Source organism: Gossypium hirsutum, chromosome D03 (genome assembly GCF_007990345.1).
Source record: "Gossypium hirsutum isolate 1008001.06 chromosome D03, Gossypium_hirsutum_v2.1, whole genome shotgun sequence".
NCBI lineage: Eukaryota > Viridiplantae > Streptophyta > Magnoliopsida > Malvales > Malvaceae > Gossypium > Gossypium hirsutum.
In genome coordinates, this window is record NC_053439.1 from 50784308 (window position 1) to 50811517 (window position 27210).

The 27210-nt window shown below is 34.7% G+C and overlaps 2 protein-coding genes and 1 long non-coding RNA gene across 8 annotated transcripts; 1 reads left to right on the top strand and 2 right to left on the bottom strand.

The window, feature by feature from the left end:
- Positions 1 to 2545: 2545 nt before the first annotated feature.
- LOC107927047 (uncharacterized) lies at positions 2546 to 4450 on the bottom strand. 4 transcript variants are annotated; one of them, XM_016858016.2, is made up of 3 exons: positions 3877 to 4450; positions 3606 to 3655; positions 2546 to 2989 (listed from the first exon to the last, which is right to left on the bottom strand). In XM_016858016.2, exons 1-3 carry the CDS (start codon positions 3989 to 3991, stop codon positions 2723 to 2725), a joined length of 432 nt encoding a protein of 143 aa, XP_016713505.1. In that variant the 5' UTR covers positions 3992 to 4450; the 3' UTR covers positions 2546 to 2722. The 4 variants fall into 4 exon arrangements, with proteins under 4 accessions (XP_016713505.1, XP_016713506.1, XP_016713504.1 ...); XM_016858017.2 differs by having other exon boundaries at positions 2546 to 2962; positions 3606 to 3658; positions 3877 to 4426; XM_016858015.2 differs by having other exon boundaries at positions 3606 to 3658; positions 3877 to 4422.
- Positions 4451 to 7905: 3455 nt separating this feature from the next.
- Positions 7906 to 9435, top strand: LOC121215587 (uncharacterized). Its single transcript, XR_005911515.1, has 3 exons — positions 7906 to 8172; positions 8968 to 9052; positions 9142 to 9435. It is a non-coding gene; the product is annotated as an uncharacterized lncRNA (long non-coding RNA).
- Positions 9436 to 17763: 8328 nt separating this feature from the next.
- LOC107927136 (nardilysin-like) lies at positions 17764 to 26729 on the bottom strand. 3 transcript variants are annotated; one of them, XM_041090453.1, is made up of 19 exons: positions 26262 to 26729; positions 26111 to 26186; positions 25968 to 26014; positions 25617 to 25729; positions 25355 to 25428; positions 25070 to 25165; positions 24861 to 24980; positions 24243 to 24476; positions 23590 to 23738; positions 23095 to 23251; positions 22524 to 22673; positions 21818 to 22197; positions 20927 to 21076; positions 20485 to 20667; positions 19723 to 19926; positions 19510 to 19616; positions 18913 to 19066; positions 18684 to 18805; positions 17764 to 18293 (listed from the first exon to the last, which is right to left on the bottom strand). In XM_041090453.1, exons 1-19 carry the CDS (start codon positions 26589 to 26591, stop codon positions 18044 to 18046), a joined length of 3096 nt encoding a protein of 1031 aa, XP_040946387.1. In that variant the 5' UTR covers positions 26592 to 26729; the 3' UTR covers positions 17764 to 18043. The 3 variants fall into 3 exon arrangements, 1 of the variants encoding a protein (XP_040946387.1); XR_005911516.1 differs by lacking the exon at positions 18913 to 19066 and having other exon boundaries at positions 18150 to 18293; XR_005911517.1 differs by lacking the exons at positions 17764 to 18293; positions 18913 to 19066 and having other exon boundaries at positions 18745 to 18805; positions 19710 to 19926.
- Positions 26730 to 27210: the final 481 nt, after the last annotated feature.

Genomic DNA, 27210 nt, shown 5'->3' on the forward strand with positions numbered 1-27210 from the left:
CCAAGGGTAGGATATTGCGACATCATCGGCAGTCTAGAACTTAGAGTTCTCCTTGGCAAGTGGGTATAGAGATACCCAAAGTGGATATCGCGATACCACTCGATTGTGATTCTAAAGGTGGAATATTGTGATTTCCTCTTGGGGCTTGTTGAAGGTATTGTGATTCCAAGGGTGGAATATTGTGATTCCCTCTCCTTTGGTGATGTTCTCACTCGATTCCAACCTCCAACGCGTCCCTACAACACTCAATCATATATTATGGCCCACAATGGCACAATTGGCCAATTTGGGTCTCAAAATAAGTAAAAAGAGACATTTACACTTATTTGATCTAAAGCCTAAAACTACAAAAAACTACAGAAAATACACGAAATTACCTAAAAACAAGCTCCTTAAATATATCAGAGAAGTCTAATTTGATATATCTAATTATGACAGATCAGGAGGAAAAAAATTGTTTTCTTTCTTTTCTAATGGACGGTGGAAGAGAAGAAAATGATGGAAGTAAAATTTTCTCTTTCCCACTTAATTTACACATATATATTTATATGCTAATTGTCAAACTAATTAAGTTAATTAGTTACTAATCTAAAAGCTTAATTATCTTAACTTTAATTAGTGGAATGTGATGATTCAACTTTTCGTTAAACATTGTCATGACATTAAAAATGGCTAAATTGCTATTATGGCCTTAGTTTAATTTTCCACTAGGCACCACTTCATTTTTTAATTCAAATCTTAATATAATTTAGTTATTGTACTATTTTTAATAACCAATTTAATTCAATAACACTTATTAGTTTGAACTTTTAAATTCATATGTGACTCGTAATTATTCTATTTTACTTATTTATTAACTCAATTGAATTAATTCGGTTCGAAACTGAATTTTACAACACCGTTGAAATCGGATCATTACAACATGTGATTATACGGTGAACAAATGTCTTCTTTAATTTTTCATAAACGCGCAAACATCAAACTTTAAATTATTGGTAAGTGAGCTTACGAATAAAATCATGAGAATTTAATGAAGACTCCAAGGCGTGAAATCATGACCATTTTTTAAGGTTTTATTTGCCCCAATCATAAATGTTAGTCAAGAGTTACCGATAAATGAACCTTCATAATATAATAATGCCCAATGACACATTTGGGTTTGACACTAACAAAAATAACCCATTGAACAATGTATAAGAAGAATAATAATTTTTATAAAAAAACTTCTATAATATTATTGTATAAAAAATTCTATGAATATTTATTTGGACAGTTACATCTATTACCAATAGATATACTTATTCAAATAAGTATCTATTTAAATAATAATATTACTCTTAGTTAATAATTAAGAGATGCAACTTCTAATAACTAAGAGAACTTAACACTTGTACTATTTCATTTATAACTCTCAGGAACATAGATAAATCTTCACTTGTAATTATCGAAACATTATAAATATTATGAAAATATTCGAGCAAACTTTCGGGTAAGCACCCCTTGAATTCTTTTTATTTTTCCTTTGGCAGTTAGAAGATTCATTTCTTAGGACTATGTCTTCAAACGTTCCAGAATCAGGTCTTTACAACAAAAAAGCCACCAGAAGGCCAGAAACAGAAGATCAACATGAAAAACAAGATAAAAGGTGCAATATTAACAAAAAAAAAAAAAATCTGGCATAGGCGAAAAATTGCAAGCAGCCAACCTTCACAAGATAGATAATGGTTATATGAGTGTTTCATGGTTGATAAGTATAGAACTTACCTTAAGGTCATACCTATCTTGGGCTAAACCATCTAAAACTGCTAGATGCGTTGATGGTGGTAGGTCTTGCTTACCCCATATAACCATTTCAAATCACGCAGCAAAAAGCCAGTTGATCCCATGAACAATAAACAAATTTAGCATAAACATCGCACAGGGAAAGTTATCATTGCTTCATTCGGGGTCCTGTTCCTGGCCTTGAATGATGAAATCAAATCCCAGCTCAGCCTATCCTTGTGATTTATCTAAAAATATATGGCGTTCTTGATTGTTCATTGACATTGTTGATGCCGTACGTGTTTAGAAAAATGCACGTGATTGCAGGAAACAAACTTTAGCACCATTGCACCCATCCCACAGCCTTCTTTTCCAAGCTTTTTATCTTTTTAAAGGCATATGACAGACATATTTCTTAATTTTTTTCATTATGTAGTTTTCGAAAAACAAATTTTTTTTAAAAAAAGTCCCTATCAGAATCATCACATTATTTACTAGTTTCTGTAAATTACGATGTTAGTCGCTAGTTACTAGTATTGGAAGGAAAAGTGACGAGCCAGCACTTGACAATTGATTCGGGTAATTTGATGGTCTACTTGATCTCCTAAATCCATCCATTTTGAAGTTCAAAAGATTAAAAGAGATAAAAAAAATTTAATGGAGGATTAAAATAATTTTTTTTTATAAAGATGGAGTTAAGAGTATATAATAATTAGTTGATAGCTTGTATAAAAGGAAGGCTAGGCTATAAGGGGTTTTTTCAAAGTGAGCAGCTCGTCTCATCTGTTGTTAATGATCACATACTATATATATATGTTACTGTTTTTTTACATATATATTTGATGGAAAAGAAACCCTATTTTCATCACAGTAAAACCAGCAATGGTCTATTCATTGTTCTCCAGTGTCACATGTACTAGCACTACACATATATTTATATGACCAAACAAAATTACGAGCATCATGGCATGTACAACTTATTGCCACATTTACACCTCCATGCTTCTGGATAGTACTCGGCAGTGACCGGTGTTCCAGGAGGTACCGGCACGTGAACAGGCTTGCACGGCGTGCACTTGCCGCACTTTGAGGCACACCGTGGCGGGGATGATCCGGGGCCGCTCAAAACTCTCCTGGGCAAGCTTGAAGGGTGCCCTTGGATGTCAACAGGTATAGACACTTGGTTTTCCTGGGCAATTTCCTGTGACAACCGAATCCTAGTCATCACCTACATGATAATTTAGTAGATGAAAACCCAAATCTATGGCTTTATTATTCCACCAATCTGCCCCCTACAAATACCTGAGAACAGTTATGTTCACGGGAAGGGAAGGGAAGGGAAGGGAGGGAAGAATACAAATAAATAACCTAGTCCTAGATAGTATGTGTTTTGGGTTAAAGCGCTGAGCTCTGCTACCGCAAGTTACCGAGACAGACTCGTTAAAATTAAGAAGATGATAATTCTAAATTCTACAATGGCGATTGGCGAATGCTGCCGCGGGGTTCACGAGTGTTGATTTCTTTTTTTTGTTGTTTTCCGGATAGAGATGGAGGTGGCGTGAAGCCCTAATCTTACACCATGATACTATGATTCCATTCGATGCATCTCAAGGCTCGTGTCGGTCCTTCCCTGCCCAAGGGCTGCACTACTCTACTCTACTCTACACTATTTATTTCAATGGACTCTTTGATTGATTCAAGCCCCCGTTTCTTATACAAAATTTTAACCCGCTAACAAGGGTGTCTAGATCGATTGCCCTTAAAAGACTATACTAGTATAAGATCATAGCATTGGTTTATTAGAGCAAGGATTTGAGAAACATATCCAGTGTGAAGTGACTCACCTGAGAACAAATACTATCCGCTGCTTGAGCAAACGGTAGAAACCGGAAATCTGCTGTCCAAGAAAAAAAACAGAGGGCTAAATTCAGATTATCATGCATAATAGCAAGCTGAGTTGAGATAGTAGAAGTAGAAACAGTTGTTTGAGTACAGGACCCATCGATTTGAGACCTTGAATCTGGACGCCCATGGGAAATAATTTAGAGGTCAAGATCTCCCTACATACCATACAAGGTTTTCCTTTTTCTTGTTAGATAAGGGAAAAGAGCATACCTCGTTGGCATGTGGTTGCAGTGGTGATGATGCTAACCAATACCCAAGCTGAGAAACAGTAAAGCAAGTGGGATTTGTGGGTGAGGTTTAGTTTTCTGTATCCCTTACTCTCCATGATTCTTTCTTTTGAGACTTGGAAGATTGAGAGGAAGCGAATTATGAAGCTAAGCAGAGAGAAAATGAAAGGGTTCTTCCATATTCCATGCAAGTGTGAGGCCAAACCACTAGTTAATAAATTTCATGTTGGAGAAAGAGAAGAGGGTTGTTAATTTTGAACTCTCTTTCTATATATATCTGTAGAGAGGAGTTGGAAACAAGTGGGCGGCACGTAGCTAAGAGGGGTTATTTTACATGGATGCAGCAGCAGAAGAGAGAAAAAGGATTGTGAATCTATGCGGATGGTGGCTTCCTAAGCTTTACCATGTTTGGATGTTGGATTCTGTTGCAGGCTTTCTTCACTGTCTTTCTGTGATTCCCAAACTCAGAAATACATTCACACCAACATCCACCTCTCCTCCATCCATCCAAACCCCACCCCACCCCACCCCACCCCCCACACACACTCTCTCTCTCTTTGTCTCTTCCGTTGCTTTCGAGTTTTTCCTTTAATTTTCACAATACCACTAAACATTGTTAATGTCATTGTCATAAAACCCTGGAACTTTATACCCTCTCATATCTAGTTTAAGACTTAGGAGCTAGCTAGTGATTAGATTCTAAGGACGGAAAAAGAGAGTAACTAATTCATTTATCAATCATACTATATCTAACTAATTAATATATTTGTATCTGTCCACATGAATGTCTGAGCTACTCTTGTTCCAACCACCTCTAGCCTCTAGGGTCTCCATCACCTGCTTTACAATAGTTTGGTCCTTGTCACGCAAATATTTCACTAAAATCACTGCCATTTGCCAAATGCATGCTCCTTTCCTCCTGCTGATTAAACATTTCCCTTTAGGCTAATATATTCCATAGGCCCTCAAACTTTATTATTTTGTTTAAATAAGCCCTTATATCTCTATTGAATATGCAACTAAGCCTATATGTTAAAATTTAACATAGACAATTATTTGTTTGTATATACATTCAAAATTATATATTAATTCTAAATCAAAATAAATATTGTGCTATAAAATTATATAACTAATTATTAACGTGATTTCACATCATCCTTATCTCTTTTTAATAAAAGAATGATAAATCAGATTTTTTCTCCTGATTTTTAGCATTTTTAAAAAGCTAAAAATCAGGAGGAAAAATCTGATTTGTCGTCCTCCTACTAGGAAGAGATAAAGGATGACGTGGAATTGTAGTTTCATATAATCCCTTCTTTTTAAATAATATTAAATGTTAAATATTTTAACAATACAATACGCAATAATTGCTTAGTCTGCTATAAATCAAAGATTAAGTACCTAGTTGGATACCGAATAACTTATAAGCTTATAAGTACGTATAAGGATATATTCAAATGAAGTGGTAAAGTTCTAGGACTTATTTAGTATATTAGCCTTTCCATTATTAACTAATTGCTGATTAATTAAATTCAAACACTGACCTTTTGATAAAAGAAAAAAAATTCAACTATTTATATATTTCTAAAGAAAGAGAGCCTATGGGTATAAAAGAGAATAGGATATGGACGTGTGTGTGCTCTTCATTTATCAATGAATTTGTAGATTCCAAAGGCAAGGAAGTATGGACAAATAATGCAAACATTGTAGTGTAGTGTACCATACGAAAGCAACTTAAGAAAAAAAAAAGGTTTTGCTTTTGGAAAAATAAAAAAAAACTGGCTTTCTTTGGTTGTTGTTATGGGTTTTTTTATATTGAGAGATAGGGATGTTTATGTGTTTAAAGATTATTGATAATGAAGTTATATTTTATTCGATGTCATATTTTAATATATAATTTTTTAAGATAAGTAATCAAATCAATAGTTCAAATCTCCATGTGCATTTTATGTATGTTTAGAATACAATATTGTGGTATAAGGTTTACTTCACCTATGATAAAGGTGGAAGGTTCGTGGGGTGCATAATTTATTGGTTTAGTTAAGTTCACTAAACGCGTATTGAGAGACACATATAAAGATATGTGGTGTAGGTATATCTGACTCGAGTTACATATATTGTGGGTTAAAAATGTAGATGAGTGTCCTATACGTTTGGGCTTTACCTAGCAATTGCTGAAAAACACTGGGGGTAAAAGTTCAATGGAGTCAATGAAGTGACACAGCACACAAATTTCCTCCACTAAAATCTACGATTCCAGTCTAATTGCTGTTGGAACTTGAAAAGGATTGGAAATGGGATTGTTGTGATAAGAAAGTAGGCATAAAATGAAATATGATGGTCCATACTTTATAGGATCTTGGCCTGAGTCCTGAAACTGAGATATACATGGGATTTGAAGAAATAGTCACTGAAAGAGTTAAAAAGTAGGTGGGGACGAAGAAATCTTGCGTAGATATATAGATGTGGATGTGGAGAAAGGGAAAAGTCTGTACAAAAAACTAATGAATGAATGAATATATATATTGTTATTATGCTTTTGTTCGTATCTAATAAAGTCTTGCAATTGGGAAGCCAACACTTGAGACCTGTTTCTCATGGTTTACTTTCTTCTTTTCACCCAGTAAACACATATGATGCAGACTCAAAATTCACCTTCGCAACCCCACCAAAGCTTTGACAGTGATAGGAAATGTGAAGGTGACGTGTGGAGGCAACCTTCCACCCTGTCAGTCAAACTTGTTTTCTATTATTTAACTTATAAAGCTGGCATCCCATTTTTCTGATAGCGACACATGGGTCTGATGACATACATGGGCTTTCAGAATTGTTTTGGATAGGACTCTGATTGCAAGCCCGGTGAGGACTCAACCCAACCCATGCAAGCTTTATCTCGATTCTCTTCTCTCTCTCCATCAATTGTTTGTACACGCCTAAATTGGACAGGGAATAAACAAAAGTTTCTCTAAAAACATGCATGAATTAGTGTTCCAGTTACGGTTTAGGGTTTATGCATTTGATTTTGATTGGCATGTAGATGGTAGTATGCCGATAGGATGCATTTCTTTCCAATAAAAAGATGATGATAATGATGATGATGATGGTACTTGTTGAACTAGATTTTTGTTTTTGGCCGTCTACTTGTTTAGTCTAGGCTAGTATACCTTCTTGAGCATTACTCCAAGTCGCATTTCCATTTATTTCGTAGCTTGGAGTTTCTCGAATGCACATTCATTATTTTTGTTACTAAATAAAAACTCGTAACACATTATCAAATATTTATACCTTTCTACCAAAATTACACATATTTATGTATACAAGCTCATACATATTTGTTAACCAATAAGGTGAATAAGAGAAAAAAAAACAGTGACTGAATGAATGGAGGAAAGATGAAGGTTAGGGAAGAGGTTTATTTGGGAAAGAGTCTGATAGTTGGAGAAGGAGAATTGAGTACGTAGTATGTATGGGATGTTTGTATGACCCTTTTATAGTAGGGGACAAGCTTTGTTATATGTTCTGAGATTACTGGCACTAAAGTCTAATTTGATACTTTTAACAGTGACGGTGATACAATATCTTAAAATAAAACGTTTTAGGACAATTGACAACCAATTACCTTGAACTTCCATGTGATCCTCACATAATCTCAACACAGATATCCAACCTAAGGTTCGCCAACCTGAGATTCGCAAATGGGTTCAAGGTCTCTATAGATGCATCGTAAGGTTCACGAGGTATACGGTAAGATTTGCGAGATCCGTTACATAAGTATAACAATATTATGCGAAGTAGTATACCACTACTGTCCCCCTTGGAACGTATGGCTAGTTAGAAGTTTTTTTTTAGATCAAACATGAGTCTTTAATTTAGCTTATCTTCAGGATTTTTAAATTAATTTTATATCATTGGTTGATAACAATTTCCGTATTTTTAGGTTATAAATTCGTATATAAGTTTCAAATTAGATAAAAGAAGAAAGAGGAAGAGATTGTGTTGTAAAAAGGGAGAAGAAGAAAAGGAAACCATTAATACAAACCGTGGAAGCAAAGCCATTTTAGTGCTTGCATTAACAGCCATGGTGATGATGACGGCGTTAGCAACCCATACGCAAGCAGCAAAGTTTAGTTGCGTTATGAGATGTAATGTGATTAAATGCCTTTGGAGTTATTCAATAATGAATCGACAACAATGTGTCTATGATTGCTTAAGTCGATGTGGTCATTGACCAAAAACCACATCGGATCCTCAATAGCATCAACCACGACTTTAGACCTTGGTATATCAAATGTTTTTTTTAATAGTTCCATATAAATTATTAATTATTAAAATTTTAATGAAATATTGTTTTTAATAAATTCTTTTTGTTTATTTTTGCAAAAAAGTTTATTTGATGACTCCACAAATAAAAATGAATACAAGTTTAATATCAAAAAATAGGAATTTTTGAATACAAGTTTAAAAAAAATGAATACAAGTTTAGAATAAACACATGTAAGTTTAGATGAATACCTATTAAAATGTTAATTATGTAATATTTTGAGAATTGTATTAGTGGGCATTTACGTGGAAAGAAAGAGAATGATAATCATTCTCATCTTCTCCACCGAAATCTCACCGTAGTAGGAAGAAAAAAAAGCTCTAAGAATTTCTTCAGCTTCCAATTTTGCATGATAAGCTAATTCAAGTCTATTTTACTTGAATTTAATGTTTTTGAAATTTTTGTGCTTCAATCTGGCTAATAGTGATGTTTGTTTTCAAAACTGTTAAAGATTTCCTGATGTTACCATGGTTGGATGCTTGAAAAATTTGGTGTTAAATGTTTAGATTCGATGAAAAGTTATGGAAAGGAGGTTTAATTGGTAAAATGAAAATGTGTTAGACAAATAACAACTAAAATGAAAACATTTCGAAACCATCTTAGAATTTCTATAAATATGGCAGTAAAAAGCTTAATTGTTTAAGTGTTAGGTTTAAGGGAATGCTAGAGCAATGGAAATGATCTGATTTATGTGTTTCATAAGCTGACGAATGATGTTAGTTAATAAAAAAATGAATTAAAATTATGTTATAGATCAAGAGTTAAATTCACCAAAAGAATATCGCGGGAAAGGAGAAGTAATGGAGTAGACTATTGTGGCGAATTATCATTCCGCCAGGTAAGTTCACGCAATAGGAACAGTTCTCCATTTTAAAATATCCACAAGAAATGCTTCAAATTGAATATATGCCTTACTTTTTGACTTAGGGATATCCGTGAAATAATCCGCAGTTTAATCATCTGAATTTGTGCGTGTGAGAAAAATAATCCGCCAAGGCGATCCACCACCTATTGCTCTGTAGTATGTTCCGCTACGAAAGTTTAAAGTATGTAATTGTTTTATGAATTCGCATAGTAACCCCTTGTGACTCGGGTCCGACAACCGGACCGAGTAAGGGGTGTTACATTTTAGGTGCTTGCTTCAAACTGTACAATGACTTAACCAATTTGCAAACTTTATTTTTATTTCCAGGAAGTATAAAACCTTTTGATTGTTTCATATATACTTATTCATTTAAGTCACCATTTAGAAAAGTTTTGTTAACATCCATTTTATGCACATGCAACTTATAAATATAAGCTAGTGCCATAAGAACTCTAATGGATGTTATCCTCGCTACTGGTGCATAAGTATCAAAGTAGTCTAAGCCTTCCTTTTGTTTAAAACCTTCAACAACTAATCTTACTTTAAAGGTTTGTATATAGAACCAGTTGTATTTCCTTTTGCATACCCATTTACAATCAATAGGTTTAGAACCTCTAGGTAAATCAACTAAGATTCATGTATTATTGGACAACATTGAGTTCATTTCATTATTTACAACCTCTTTCTAAAAAGATGCATCTCTTGAAGCCATTGCTTCACTAAAATTCTTAGGATCTTCTTCTAAATTTAAAAGAATCGGTGTTTTGTATAACACTTTGGTTTTATCTTCTTCAACTAAGAAGACGATTGAATCTGGAGAAACAAAGTCTAAATAAAGTCAGAATGTAGATGTTATTCTTTTCTCATTCTTTGGCTTCTTCTTAGTTCAATTGGTTCTTTTCTTTTCTTTTCTCGTTTCTTTTATCACAAGCAACATTATCATAATTTTGTTCACTACAAGTAGTATTATCGAAATTTTTTCATCATAAGCAATGCTATTAAAAACAAACTTATTTTCGAAGAATTCTAGAAGTATGGATTCAACAATAACATTACATTTTAAATCAAGTAATCTATAAGTCTTAAAGTTTTTTTTACATAACCAACAAAAACACTTTTTATACTTCTAGGGCCTAATTTTGTTTGATGAGAATCAAGTACTTTATCATAAGACACTCTCACACTTCCAAATAATTTAAACTTGGTTTTCTGCCATTATTCCATAATTCATATGGTGATACTTGTAACTTTTTTAATGGAACTCTATTAGTAATATGGCTTCTTGTTAATAATGTTTCACCCTTAAATATTATTAACTTAACATGTAACAACATACTATTAACCATTTTCACTAACGTTCTATTCTCTCTCTTTTTCTTTTTCTTTTTTACTATTCCATTTTGTTGGGGAGCATATGTTGTCATTCTTTGATGAATTATTCCATCCTCTTCACAGGATATACATAATGAATCTGGAAAATATTCAGCACTTTTATCACTTTGAAGAATTTTAATTTTTCTTCTCCTTTTGATTTTCCACCAGAGTTTTAAATTCTTTAAATTTCCTCAAAGGCTTCATCCTTTGTTTTAATCAAGAAAACATAGGTGAATTGAGAATAATCATCAATGAATATTATAAAGTATCTTTTTCCTCCTCTAGTTAGCACACCATTCCCATAACTCTTTATAATAAGAAGTATAAATGAAATAATTATCTACGTCTAATGAATATTAGAGTCCTAAAATACATCAAACTTATATTGATTTTTATGGACATCCACTTAATAATAAAATATTTATAAAACGTTTTTTTTTTCAAAACTTTATAAATATATATAAAGTCAAAAAATTAAAAATCTTAAAATTATATAATGGTAAATTATGATTTCTTTTTTAAAATCTAAAATGATAAATTTGAGGCCTTAAACAAGTAAATTATTAAATCAAGTTTATCGTTCTAATTATCTCGTTTTCCTCTTATTTAATTTTTTTTAAAAAGTTCTTAAATATATATGATATTTATGTTCTTTAACTTGGAATTTAATCATATTGTCAACAAGGTTTCAATATGGTTAGTTTAATTTTTTCTTTAATTTAGCTCATATAAATTTTTCTCGACTCAAATTTCATTTTACTTGACTCTATTCTAAAAAAAATTAAACCAAGTTAGAATAATAAAATAGTACTTGCCTCAACAAATTCAAAATTTTTTTACTCGATTCGACTGAATGCTCATCCCTACTCAAAATGATGGGACTATAAAAAAGGTTCAGGCGTCAAAGTGAATCATAGTTTCTTTGCGAGTGATAACCAACTCTTTATAATTAAAAAAAAAGGCTAAAGCAAGAAAGGTAGAGGAGTAGCTAGTGAATTATGAGAATAGCTTTGGCAGAAAGTAAATCTTGAGAAGTCTCTTCTATGTTTTGGTCCAAACACTCTGATAAAACAAAAATGGAATTAATGCAATTTTGGAGGTAATTATGGTTAATGATCCAGATTTGCATTTGGAATTGCTATTTGTTGTGGGAAAAAAGAAAACAAATGCAATCAAGAGATTCATTTGCATACACCGAAGGATCCAGAGCTGGTGGAAAAGGCTCTTGTCTTATGGTGTCAAAGAGATATTTATAAAATATATTTTACAAGCTTTGCCTACTTATGCCATTACGAGTACCATTTGTAGGTTCAGGTGGGCAAGGAAAAGCAAGGATCGTGGTTGGTCTACGTTGGCTTGAGATACTATGATGATGCCTAAGGTAATAGGGGGCTTGGTTTTAGAGATGTTTAATTGTTTAACATAGCCTTGATCATGGAGGTTGATGAATAGTTGGTATACTCTTTGCTTTCAAGTACTTAGCTCAAAATATTTCCCCAATGGAGATGTCATGAGTATGAAGTAAGTTGATAAACCATCTTTTGTTAGGACCAGTTTACTTGGGAAAATAAATAAAATGCATTAGTGTTTTTACTAGCAAATAGAGGTAGGTGAGAGTGTCCAGACATAGATGGTATGACCTTGTCTCATTGGTACATTATTGTGCGGAGCGAGGGTGAGTATTGTGTTGGCTCTCGATTAAACTGGATAGAATGTTTGTTTTGTTTAATGGTAGTTCTTTTAATCCCAACAGTTGATATGAGGACAAGTGAAGCAAGGATTTGGGGATATTGAAAATATATTACTGCAAACAAAATCGTTAGCACTAATAGGAAACCAAACTAAGTGTAGATTTCCTAGTAAAGATTGAAGGGGTCATAGACGATCCTGCTTAAAATTCAATCTCCTAGATAGAATATCGCACTAATGTAATTTAATAAAACACCATAATTTTTAGAGAGTAAGAACATGAGAGAAAAGAGAGAATTGAATTTTCTTATTTTTCTGTGTTGTGAAAAATAAGTAGAATAGCTTGCTATTTATATTATTTTCAGAAGGGGTAAAATGGTAAAACAGCAGTGTTAGTTTTCAAAAATGGTAGAGGATTTTCCTCAACTGAAAAAATTCTACAACAGAAAATATTTTAAAAAAATATTTCTGATTTTGCATTACCAACATTGCCCCACTAATGTAAAAGAATTGGAAAATTTTGTAAACATGAGAAAATGTAAAACGTGAGAAGAGCAATAGAGAAATTAGACGCTTAAGCGCTAGTACCTTATGGATTTGAACTAGTACGTAGTGAAATGAGTGATTCTTCTTTTTAACAAGTGAACGAATACTGAACTTGTTAAGATAAAGGTTAACTCATGACACACGACTAATTTCAGCTCCAATTGAGTTTCACGATAGACCAACAATTTAGCCAATATACCTCAGGATGTTGGTAAGTACTCTAAAAAATGACCCAACGTCTTTTATAAAAGGTGGCTAATCATTCACACTTATGTAGGCGATTTCATCAACTCTATCTCAGTATAGACCACCCGGACCAAAGTTATGAAATTATTAAGAGCATTTAACAAGCTCAACCTCTCAGTTTTATAATTTAGTGAATTCATCATGTCCGTCTCAATAAAACCATCCCAACTTTGGGATATGAATTCATTAAGTGAAAGAAACTCAACCTCACACGTCAGTGGATTCATCAAGTCCATCTCACTAGTAGGGGTGTGCAAATTTCGGGTAAAATCGAATTAATTAGGTTAATCGACTGAATTTGGTGAATCAATCGGTTAATCGAATTAATTTGGTCGGGGGTCGGTTAATAATTTTTTGGAAGTTTGGTTAACGGTTAATTCGGTTCGAAATCGGTTGGTTAACCATATTAATCGAACTTAATAAATAATATTATAATATATAAGTATTCAGTCGGGGGTTGGTCAGTTTGGTTAATTTTTTGGAAGTATAAATTAATCGGTCGGTTAATTCGATTAATTTTTATATGTTTTATACTTGTTTTAACCAAAAATAAAAAAATATATAAATTTCATTTAATTCGGTTAACCGACTAAATTAACCAAAAAGGTTCGATTTGATTAAATTTTTTTGAAAAAATTTCGGTTCGATTAATGGTTAAGGGTTTAAAAGGGTCAGTTAATTCGATTAATGGTAATTTGGGTCGGTTAACCGATTGAACACCCCTACTCACTAGGACCACCCAAACTCTAGGCTATGAACTCATTAAGAACAATAAGCTTATCCTTATACATGTACATTATGTGCCATAGGGATAGGTAAAGAGGTACACTATGAGTTTTTTCATGGTTTCGTTTGACCACATTGAACTTAGAAGACTAAGTTGGGTAACACCGTGAATTCCTCAACCAGTGGGTTTAAAACCCATCCCTCTCGACGAATCAAGAATCATTTTCCTACATAACCCTTTAGTTAGTGGATTAGCTAGGTTCCTCTCAGATTTTACGTACTCTGTAACACCCTAGGAAAATTCCATATCGGTAAAGCATGGGAGAGACCTGCGTATATAAAAGGGTAGTAACACTTAAGTGGAAAGAGGCCTTTTGAGGGTGTATGACCTATTCTAAGAACAAGGTTATGAGGGCCATGTGCGCTCAAGGCAGATAATATCTTACTGGGATGGGTGTTGGCTATGAAATTTATCAATGTAACACCCTAGGTAAATCGCACATCGGTAAAACACGGGAGGGACCTGGGCTATATAAAGGAGTAGCAACACTTTAGTGGAAAGAGGCCTTTTGGGGGTGTATGGGCGCTCCCAAGAACAAAACCATGAGGGCCATGTGCACCCAAAGCGGACAATATTTACCAGGCTGGGTGTTGGCTATGACATACGCCATGGCGAGTACTCCATTCTTTATTAAGTGTCTCACATATTTATGTCTTATGCATATATGCTTTTTCTTACCATTGTAAGCCTGACTTTGAGCAACACAAATGGCAGCCTGTGAATCATGTAATAAGGATACATGAAGTGTAGGTTTCCCTTATAAAGGACTCTTTGCAAACAGATTCCTGAGCCACTCGTCCTTTGCCTGGCTCAGTCAAGAGTTATAAACTCTAATTCCATTGTGGAGTGAGCAATACATGTCTGTTCAGCAGACTTATAAGAAAAAGTTAATCTATCTAAAATAAAGACATACCCACTTGCAAAGTTAACTTTATCAATTACCCAGTTTGCATCACAATATCTCTCTAGGACTGTAGTGTATATGAAAAATTCCAACTTCCAAGTCATTGTACTTTAATTTCACTTAAAATCATTTGGGGAAAGTTTAACCTTGATAGCATAGTAACTTGCGAACCATGACACTTTTCCCAAATTACTATGTCGATGCCCTCATTGACATGAAGCCACACTTTTAGTAACCTTGTTGCGTTGAGTTAACATTTCAGTCTCAAGTCCATCTTAGGCCTTTAGGGCCTAAGGTTATAACCATTCAATGTGCATCGGACTTAGTATCATCTCAATTGTTGGTGTAGTCTTGTCTATACCCATTCATCCACCGAACAATTAGATTAAATGCTACAACATATAATCATTAGGTTACAATCTTTAAGAACCCTTAATGGTATGACTCTTTGTCGATTGAATATTACCATGCATTTGATACTTAAAAATGTATCCCCTAGATGTGGCACCAACCGCACTCTTGCGACCCCAACACTAAAGTTCTCAACATGGAAAATCCGGACACATTGGTCATCCCCAACTTAGGCCCTCTTAGTCCCTCCATGGTCACCCCATTGGATGTGGTCATCTTGCCCAACCACAACACATACGGCATCACCGAACTAGGTTGATCTCAATATCAATTTTGGACTTTAATGCTCATTCAAGAAAAATTTATCACGCCGCTTCTTTCCCTACACAATCTCATAGGTTGCTTGAAAAAGAAATCCCCCACTAGTTTTTTTGTTGAAGCTCTTGGACTCGATAATCCTCTAGTCTACTTTGGTTAAAAATTTTGTGACATTTGGACTAGCTCCACAAATCTCATATATTAGTAACTCATCATGGAAAAAGGCATTGTAAGCCCTATCCCAAACACAAGGATCCAGTGATCCGTTCATGGTCCTCTGACCAACTCAAACTCAAGGGTCCTTCAACCCACTTAAACTCAAGCTCGCTAGGGCTTCCAAGCCTATCTTGACCGTAATGACCATTGGCCAACGCAGATGGAGCTTGCAACCAATCCAATGCTACGTAGGCACACTCTTGCACTACTCAAGTGCCTCCAAACCGATTGCCTCAATATCACACCAACTTATTTAAATCAAAATTTTCCTTCGTTCTCTTTTTTTTCCCTCTCTTTTGAGATTCAAACCCTAAGACCCTTTAGGAATTCACGGTACCCAGAGTTTACAATCAAGTCTCATAGGCTTAACTCTAAACTTGGAACAGGCAAGCCAGAGTTAAACCACCTGAGATCTGAATCAACAAAGCCAAACCCGCGTTCCAACACCTTAAAGCCCCCCATTCAGGTTACAAGCTCGCATTACCAAACTCGATTTCTAAATTGCCTGTAGGAGTCTTCATTGGTTCCAACAACGAGAAACGAAAATGATTCTCATGTTCAAACAATAGCAAAGGAATCAATTCTAAATTGTTGGAAATATACTATTGCAAACAAAATCGTTAACACTGACAGGAAACAAACTAAGTGTAATAAATAAAACAATCACTGTGCCGTGGAAGAACCACTGCCTTAGAAAAATTTTTGCCCTGATTAATGTAATCGAAAATAAACGTCGCCCCTAACGTTAACACATTACTTTCAAATTCGTACACCTGAATGAGGAAGATGAAACTCAAAAGGATTGCCCTTCTCGTAAAAGTCGGGAAATAAACTAGAAGAAACTCAAGTAAACCACATTAGGTTTAATTCTCAGAAAAGATTGAAGAGGTCACAAACGGTTCCACTTAAAACTCAATCTTCTAGACAGAATATCGCACTAATGTAATTTAGAGAGCAAGAACAGGAGAGAAAAGAGATAACTAAGTTTTATTGTTTTTCTATGTTGTGAAAAATGAGTAAAATAATCTATTATTTATATTATTTTCAGAATGGGCAAAATGGTAAAATAACAATGTCAATTTTTAAAAATAGTAGAAGATTCTCCTCAATAGTCAGATGGCTTTTCTCAATCGAAAAATATTCTACAAAAAAAAATATTTTGAAAAAATATTTCTGATTTTGCATTACCAACTGGAGACACTAAAATTGAGGATATATTTTACTAAATTGAAATTACTCGATTTTCGCTGTTATAGGTGGTATTGGAAACTCGTTTAGAAGAACCCCACATTTCCTAAAATTAAGTTGTTTGCATGGTGCTTGGGGCATGAAATCCGTCCTAAGACTGCAAGGATAACTTATACTCCTCTCTAATGATTCTAGGTGCCGGTTCTGTGGCACACAAAGAGAAGACATTATCCATGCTCTAAGAGATTGTCTAGTTTTTTTATGATAGACTTGGACCAATTTATTGATAATTAATACTTCTGGGTGTATTGATTGATTGGAGCATTCTATAAGAGTTTTGGATTGTACTGCATTCACGAGTTTGTTGGTTCTTCCTTGGAACATTTGGAACATCAACAATAATGAGGTAATTCATGGAAAGCTCACTCCTCCACCTGTTGCATTTGACTATGCGAGAGGCTCGCATAAAGATTTTGGGAGGCATAACAATCGAGACAGATGCACTGAAGGTGAAGACAGAACACAATTGTGGACGACAGAGAGGTAGTGAACAATTGTTGGGTTGTGAACGAACTTTGAGGCTTGTCAATACAGACTTCCACTTTGAGCCTCAAGTGATCTCCCCATTTAATGCTTTCATTTTGTCATTCTCCATTGTTGCCATGTGGGGGGAGATTGGGGATTTGAATCCACAACTCGTAGGTGGAGAAATCAACTCTTTGAGCTTGGCTCCCTTAGGTCGATTTTTGAGAACTACGAGCCTATCCATGATGGGCCATTTTCGTACCCTTAGATAGTCCTTTTGAGTTCATGGCTACAGGGCTTTGAAAGAGCCATCCTTTGTTCACTCTAAATCTTGGGGGATGTAACTTAATGAGCTCATAAAAAATGACTCTACATAAAATAGAATGTTTTTGAATTTTTGAGCTTATGACTGCTATAATATAGGTGAATCAACCAAAGAGAAAAAAAACTGAAGTCAATCTATTTTTTTTCTTGGGAAGTAAAACGCTGCGAGTCTTTCACTCACGCTTCCGCTCATTTTCCATGTCGGGACTGAAAATATCACCACAAAGTATCATATCTTTGCAATTAATCCAAATTTAATGAGAATACATAATCCAATTAATGTTAAAATAGGTTTAAATGCTATACTACTATATCTATGAATCCACCAATTTGGTCTGTCACCAACATTCCTTTGAATATCGTTGTTGTTGTCGTTCCCACAGCCATCTTTTCATCGTCCAAGCGGCCAGTGGACCATACGATCAGTAATTGTATACTTTTTCAGCGTAATTTGTCTTTTCTTTTGGTTCCGCCCAAACAGCAATTAGCTTTACATTTAACAAAGGCTCGGATAGTACTTGGATGACATCTTGACGGCTGCAAGGTCTTTAATGTGCTGCTGCTGCAAACAATCTGTTCCACTTTCACCCTCGTTTATGTCGGTGTTGCATCCCCATACACGAACTGCAAGTTTTCGACATTTAGGAGATGGTTCTTGCAAATACGTCTTATACCAGTTCACAATGTCTGCCTTTTGGATGCTTCTGAGTTCCTCTGCTTCCGCCTTTGATAAGTCAAACATGTACCTGACAGTTGACCCCATAAACAAACAGTTAACATACAGCATGGAGGAGAAGAGGAAGGCACAATGCTATTTTACATATAATATATACACATCTCACACCAGCAAAACCCTCAATAATATTCTCCACTCAACTGATACATCACTGAACCAACGCAGAAGCACAAAAGAAACAAAAGCAATAGTCTTGGTGAGGAGAATAGCCAACTTAACAGCCAATATTGACTAACATGACTACCACCTACTCTGCACAAGGTTGTCATATAATAGTTGCATGCCACAAACCGAATAATTCTTTCCTCTTCAACTTCTACTTATTGACCTAAATATAAAATTGTAGCGCTTAGAAACGGAAAATCATGTTTCACCAACCGAAGTACCATACGGATAGTACCTATTATCAACAATCTGATTCCAAAGGCGATTGGTTTCATATAAGAGGGATGGATCTTTTTCCAGCAGCTTAGCTGTTAGTCCACTCCTATAACTCTCAAACGATTCATCATCAAGGCCTGCCTGCAATGCATTAACAAGTAAAAACAGACAAACAATGTTTTTATTAAAAGATAACATAAGGAATACAGCAGAGCATGCAATGAAAAGATAGCTGACTCAACACTGACCAACAAATCTGCCAAGCTGTTTATGAAGTTGTCTGTTCTCTCCTGCAAGTAAACCGGACTATACTTGGAAGACTGAATACAGAAACAAAAGCCATAAACTCGATAGGTCACTCGTGGGCTACATTCAACAACATAACCTAGTTGCTCCTTTGTCCTATATTCCAAATTGAATAAACAATTAGACAACTCATTTTAATTTTTCAACTTAGCACTGACCAAAAAATAAAGGGAAATATATATGAAATGGCATGCTATCACATTCAATTTACACACGCAGGCATCCCTAGAAACACACAATCCACCAAAGCTTGCAAAAGCATGCATACAAACAGATTTTAGTACGTAACTAGCGCAACCTAGACAATAAAGACCTCAAACAAGGCATGACTGCAGCCTTCACAGAATCAGGACAACCCTTTTTTACAAACAGGAAAAAGATCAAATGAATTTCAATCAACCAGCTTTCCCCAAAAGACAAGGAAAATTTTTCACTTAATTTGCCCATTTTGGTATGCTTATGTGCTGAACACCTAAGACAGGCTAGCAGTATCAAAGATTGATTAGCACATTTTCGGACTTTCAGCCTCAGAAAAATACCTTAGCTGATTAAAAAGCGGTTCTTCCACAATTTCATCAAAGAGATCTATCAAAGCCTTCAATTTTACTGCTTCCACCTCTCCTTCAGGCTCAATTTGGAAATAAAGCTGCAACGCAAGGCCAAATGATGTAAACAATAATAGCATAAAGCATTAATAAGCAAAGAAGATATTTAACTGATATTTCATAGAGAAACTGACCATCATCATTTACCTCGAGCACTGAGTTCGTTTCAGACTTATTCTTTACACTGACATCTCTCACAAAGTTGGCACCAGAGGGAAAACATATCACTTGCTCCCTATGTCTCATTGTGACTGGCATCGGTTGTACAGAAAAGTTGCTTTTGAAGATATTTGATATGTCAACTACTTCTTTTTCTAACAAATTACCATGGAAAAGGCCCTCAATATAAATCTGTCCAACATATGCAGTTAGAATTTAAACAAACTCAAACAAATGTCCTTTAAGAAGTAAACAGGAGTAACTATCAAAAAATAAACCCAAAGATTGAATTAACCGATTCATGTTCCTATCAATAGTATCATGAAACATCAAGAAATAGCAAAACAATCAACTTTTGGAATCTGTCGTTCTAATTTCATAGTAAATGCATCACAGATGGGAAGACTAATTGTATTTTTACGTTTTCTTTAAAATATTTTAGCTCCATTCATGTGTACATATTGTAAAAAGAATAATACATAAATTACATTTAAGATTCAAATGGGAAAATAACTCTTCTTAGAACAACCACTTCCCACTTTCAGAGGTGATTTAATTGTAAGCACAAAATGCATTCCGAATAAGAAAGTTAATGATACTTTATCCAATCTTGAGATCATTAACTACAAGAATATTTTGGGCAAAAAAGAAAATACAAGAAAGTTCACCCAATCAAAAGAAAATTTAAGCTGATGGAAGAAAACAATCATATGAACTTGCCAAAACCCAAACACCATGTGTCAGTGTTACCTGGGAACGGAGCTCAGGAATAAAGGCCCTCAAATCGGATAGAGAAATGTCATTTAGAGAAGAAAGCTTCTCGTCAACATCATAAAAACTCTTGCATAAAATCTGCAGTCTCAAGTAGTATGAGTGACTTAGAGGCTTCATGTTAGAGTTTCTTAAAGTTCTCTCCATGTTCTCCTTAATAACCTGTCCAATGCAGAGTCAAATTGTGAAACACAGCAGAAGACCTCAAGAGATCTATAAGAACCAATTAAATTATCAATAGGTAAGCGAATAGTAGAATTAATTGATAACCTGTTCTTCTAGATGGTAAGAAAATAGATTAGTTCAGAGTCAATCTTTAAGGTGCCAATCTTGATCAAACAGCACTTTGCTCTTTTCCCAAATATTGACAGCCATATTAAATGTACACCAAACACATCACAATTTGAGGAGATGTGTGTACCTTAAAACGGTCATCTGTAGGCAGAAAAGAGTTTGTGATTGCCAAAATTTTTCCCAAGAGAACAGGAAGCTTATCATTGAATCCATAAAGCTTCAGCTCTAACTTGTCATCGGACATTGCCACTGAAGTTTCAAGCTTGGCAATACTGGCCTGGAAATAAAATTCTAATCACATTCAAATTTCAACAACAAATGCAAGAACAAACCTAAGTAACATAGAGTTAGAAAGAAAATGAAAACAAATTATGACTATGTTTAGAAACCATGCAAAATAATACACAGGGAGAAGGAAATTTTTAAGGGGAGATTATTTGTCAACAACTCAACAAAAATGTCGGTAGGCGCTTCATCAGTGCACATTACTTATTAAATTGGTGCCGCAAAGACAGCTTAATACAGAAATGTAGATGGTTCAGCTGTACTATTGATTACTAATAGTGATTACAATATACCCTCAAATTCAAAGATCCTAAAACATGTATTTCACAAATACTTTTGAGCCATACAAATATTATTAAAATTTCTGTTTAAGAAATCAAATTGAAAAACAATATACTACAAGTAGATCCACCGATCCAGTAATCCATGTCCTAAGGCCGGCCAAATACTCACCTAAAAAAACATGATTAAGGGTAGGTTTGGATGGGCGATTGGGTGCAGTGCGGTGCGTTTAGCTTACTTTTTGTCTCACACTACAGTATTGCTACAGTATCTAGTCTCATCGCCACCGCTGTTTTTACACTAACCGCAGGTAAACGCACCGCCCATCCAAACTCACCTTAAGTAGTTTAAGAACAAGTTAACATTTCAAGATTCCATGCAACAAATTTCAATAAAAACGTGATCAATTACTAACAGAAAAGTTAAAAATGATAAATGATAAGTAATCAACCTGATATATAATCTCATTGAGCTCATCCTTAAGGAGGTGAATATAAAGTTCAGTCAACAAACAACTCTTCAAAGTACGGTATGCCCCTTTTAGATTAATCCGAAAATATGTATTTGCCCGAGGAAGTTTGAAAGTACGATCAAGCTTGTACCAGAACTTCATCAATGGTTCATCAAAAATGCATATAGGCAATGTTTCATTTGCAGAATTGATTTCTGCAGTGTCAGCTCGAATGGAGAAATCACATGGAATGAACTCATTTTTCAAAGGCAGATGCAGTGAAACATCAATATCTGGGGGATCTTCCCATAATTCCATCAAAGATGAAGAAATTTCTTCCTCAGAATAATGTGATTCAAACCAGGGCTCCAACTGGACATCTGCAAAAAAGAGAGTATACAAAGCTTAGTTGCTTTCCTACAATTATCAGTATATTATATTGATTAGAAGCAATTATACACATTTTAGCTGAGCGGAATCACCATAACACAAGAAACATGCTAATGGTGGAAATTCACAATGTAAAAGATGCAATCCAACCATAATAATCTAACCATGTAGCTGCAAATTAAAGAAAGTTTTATAGCTTCAAATTAAATAATTTTTCTGACTCTTATAACAAGAAACATAGATAGTCTAATAATAACAACAACAACAACAACAATAATAATATGACGGCTAAACAGAGCAGAACAGAACACGGTACCTTGTGATTTGAAGAATTTTGATACTACATCAACTCTCATGTTTTTGGGAGTGAAGTAACCAAGAATCTTTCTTATCATTTCCTCATCCCAGAACTCAAAGACATAGTCTCCATAGATAACATGTTCTGGTGGATAAACAAGCAAATTTTCTGCAACAAAGAAAAACAGGGAATAGTTAATGGTGAAAAGAAGAATCATTGTAAAGATACCCTAGGAGCAGCATCAAAATACCAGATTTAGAAATAAATATAGCTTTCTTTCTATATTTATCAAATTGACGTTAAAAGTTATCCCTTAACCCAGACAATGATCAAACGATATAATGCGTTCCCAGTTGCTAACATTTGTTGCTTCACAAATGATATGGATGTACCAGTAAGTGTAAGTTTGTTTAATTTACATGAGGCACATCAACAAATTTCAATGCATATAAGCACCATATCAACTATTTTCCAGTTTCAAGCCAAAAGAAAATTCAAGGATGGCAATGACATTAATGTAAGTAATTTAGATGAATCATAATTTTTCAACAGATGCAAGTTAAAATTTTGAAAAACAAGAGGAAAGAACCTGCAAGCTCTGCAGCATAATCATCCTGAGGTTCTTCCTCAGCAAAACGGAAGTCCATGTTTCCCATATCCTGCAGCTCCTTAAATATCCATTCTTGGGGGGAAAGTTGACGCAATAATTTAAGATATTGATAAACATAACCAATGATGTCAAATATCTGCGAAGAAAAAGTGAAGCACCATTAACAATTGTGGGCAGAAACACAAAATTCAAGAAGGAGCCTTAACTAATGTAAGCACGTACAATATAGAAACACAAATGCAGCAATAATCATAGTAGCAGTAACTGACTATGTACAATTTATTATAAGATTGAGCTAGCGTTAACAGCAACACAATGGGAAGATAAAGCCAACCAATATCCTCGGAATTTGAGATGGTTTTTTCATGCACATCCCACATGGAAGTATATGTAATACCGCATAAAATGAAAAACAAGAAAGAGAAGTTTTATACAGAATGTTATTTGCTTTGAAGGTGTAACAATATATGCTACCTTTTCCAAACCACAATCTGTAAGATAGATGGACATGCTAAAGATATAAGCAACAGAGGATCGCTGCATTCCATAGTCTGAAACACCAGCAGATAGAGAGGTTACCCATCCTTTAGCTTTGAGAAAGTAATGCAGGCTTCCTTTGCCCTCTGGAAAAAGGAGGGGAAAAAAGATATTACATTTGCACTTTAGTACACAATGCCAACCATATACAATTTCATCAAAGTTTAAGAAGCACAAATATGTCTCAATGAATTAGCCAACAATAAAAAGAGAACAGAGAAAACAAGGAAAGGAACTTCAAGGAATAAACATGAAACTAAGATCGAAGCATTGTTTATCTTTTCTATGGCTCTAAACATGAAGGGAATAGTAGCAACCATATTAGTTATTGTAAGGCATGGAAATTGAAGCAATAAGGAGGTATAATCATGGAAATTGAAGCAATAACGGGGAATAAGCATAGAAATTGAAGCAACTGAAAAATACCATCCACATTCACAGGCAAATCAAGAATTACTTATTACTTATAAGGCATCAAAACTGGACAGTTCACATTTTCTTCATATTTGCACATGCATCCTTTTCTTCGTTATTATTATTTCCATGAGCAACCTACTACTTAAGCATTAGGATAACACAGAATTACATACCATGGCCAAGAAGATGAGCCAGATAATCTTCTGGTTTCTTCAGATACGCTTGCAAAAGACAAGGCAGAGCCCACCTTAATTCAAGGATATGGACATCCTTAACAGCCTCTAACCTGTAAAGTTTACCAGCTCTCCAGACAGGACCTTCCACCTTAAACTCTGGCTTTCCTTGAGAACCTTGTCTGACGTCAGAAAATAATTCAACAACCCATTGCTGAAGTACATCCAAAGGCTCTGCACCATCAAGAAGTATTATCATGATTATGCTATTAAAGATGTAAACAAATAATTTAGATAACAATTACACCATAATTTTCTTCCAACTCACATATGTACAATAAGCACTGAAATTCCTTCAAAAAATTAGAATAAAATGCTTAAGTATGTTTAAGCTTTTCATGGAAAAGTTATAAACTTAAAAAATTAGTTAAAAAATCAGCTGTCTAAACAAGGTAAAATGGATATGAAAAATAAAACAAAATTTTGGACAGAAATGGAGGAAAAAAGAGGCAGTGAAAACATATGCCATCCAAGTTAAAAGCACTGTTTCCCTCAGAGACTAGAAAGAGAGAGTAAACAATGGCCACAAATCTAGAGAATCACAACAAAGTAACTTACCACCACCAATTACCACTAACTTCATCAGTCCGCAATGGTAATAATCATTATACAGTTCTAGTATTTGCTTGCGTAGATCAATCCCTTTCTCAACAGCATCAATCAGGCTCTTCTTGTTTCCTTCCATTTAAGACAAGGAAAATTCCCATTTTTCATGCCAGTAGACATAAACAAATCATTCAAAGAGAGAACAATGACAAGAATCTCACCCCAAGAGAATCTATTAAAAGGGTGACCATCTTCAGATGTATGGCACTGAAGTTGCTGAAGGCGGCAACTATCATTCTGCAAAACCTGGTTAAATTCTACAATCCCATTTTTGTTTAAATTAGAGTTCCATTGAGAAATCATGAATATACCATCAGTACATGTAATAACAAGTGTAAATGGAGGACGAGAAAAAAACTATTTTCCTATTTTGGGGGGCGAAAAGGCAGAGAAGGGGGGGGGGAGGCGCAAGAAAACAGATATAGACTCAAATTAATGGTGCACACCAGAATCCACAGCAAGCACCTCTCGCTCCATCGCTTCAAGTTTCACAAGGGGTGAAATAAAAAATTGGGAGAATCTGGTAAAGACAAGAGACCAACATAAGTCCACAATTCTGATGACTTAGGGAATCAGTATAAACAATGAAAGACCAAACGATTACTCCATTAAAAATCCCTATGGTGAAGCTCGAATCAAGCAATGGAAAGTAACAGGAAAAAGAAAATTCAATAACTAAGCTCTGCCCTTTACAGTTTAATCATTTACCTTCTCATAGCACCCTTGAGAAATTCTCTTTCAACTTCAAAATGGTAGCATGTATGCTCAGCTTCAGTATATGCATTTGATGAGCCTCCGTGTTTGGATAAGTAATTATCATACTAGCAAAGATAAGTATCAATGGAGGTAGGCCAAACAATTATGACATTACCAACTAAAAATAAACACACCGTTTAGAAGTAGGATAAGAAAAAAAAATACAGTTTAAATTGACAATAAAAGAAGCAGGCAAAAAAAAAAATTTCTTGTGAATATCATTTCTAAATTCTGATAGGCTAGCAAAAGAATGACAAGTTAGGCATCTAGAATAGCAATAGGAAAGATTATGGATGAACAGACCTCGTTTTCATCGGGAAATTCAGTACTACCCATGAATAGCATGTGTTCTACAAAGAAATAAAGAAATTTAATGAATATAGGCAGAGCAGAAATAAGTGCAGTTAAGCAGAATGGGAAGTGAATAAAACTGTAAGTAACGAAACCTAGAAAATGAGCAAGACCCTGCGCCTCAGGAGGGTCAGAGAAGCTGCCAAATCCTACACACATTGCTGCCGCTGCCTGCGACCAAATTCGCAATATATGAATCAACTAATGTCAGGACTTCAATCAATAAAAGGAGGAGAAAAGACGAACCTTTTTAGTCTGAGCAGTCTTCTCTTTCTCATTGTCGGCGTCGGCTTCGTCTTCGTCTTCGTCTTCTTCTTCATCATCCTCATCTTCATCCCCACCTCCATCCTCATCTTCACTTTCATCTTCATCTTCATCTTCAGCTTCAGGCTCAGTCTTATCTGGCAAATGAGAAGGTTGAGGAAGTCCGTCGGGGTAAATCTGGGGATCGTGAACCAACAAAGCGACGAGACCATTGGAGAGCTGGATTACCCTGTAGAGTCGGCGGTCGTTTGCAGACTTAATTACCACACTGTCCGATGAGTACTTCAATACGCTTCCGCCGGAAACCATCATCACTTTTTCCACTTTGATACGAAGTGTGACAATTTATTAAGAGACTAAAACTTCGGTTTATGAGTAAATATTTAAATCTTCCAACAGTAAACTCTAGTTCAGCACTTCATCAGCTTAACTATAAACTATCACTCTCGCCCTTTAATTAGGTCTTCCTTCGTGGACGGTTTATAAGCCCAAAGCGCACACCCCGAATCTTTTTTTTTTTTTTTACGACTTGGGTTTTCATTTGATGTGAGCCCAAATATCCAAATCCATCCAGCAGTTACTGGTAACTAAATATTCACAAATTTCTTTAAAATTCAAATTTGTTTATTATTTCTATTAAATTCAAAGTATTATTATTTAAATTTAAATACAAATTAATTAAATTATCCTTCAGATTGAATTCCCTAAATATTTTAATTTATTAAGTATTTTATTTTTGTTTAAATAAGTGAATAATGGAGTACAATAATTAAATCTAACTACGTTATTCATAAAAGTAAAATAAATTCAAATATTCATTTTTTACATTTGAATCTTGTATTCATAAAATTAAAATAGATTTGGATAATGGGTATTTAAAGGTTATATCTGCATCCACTCCAAATCTGATGCAGATAATAATTAGAATATT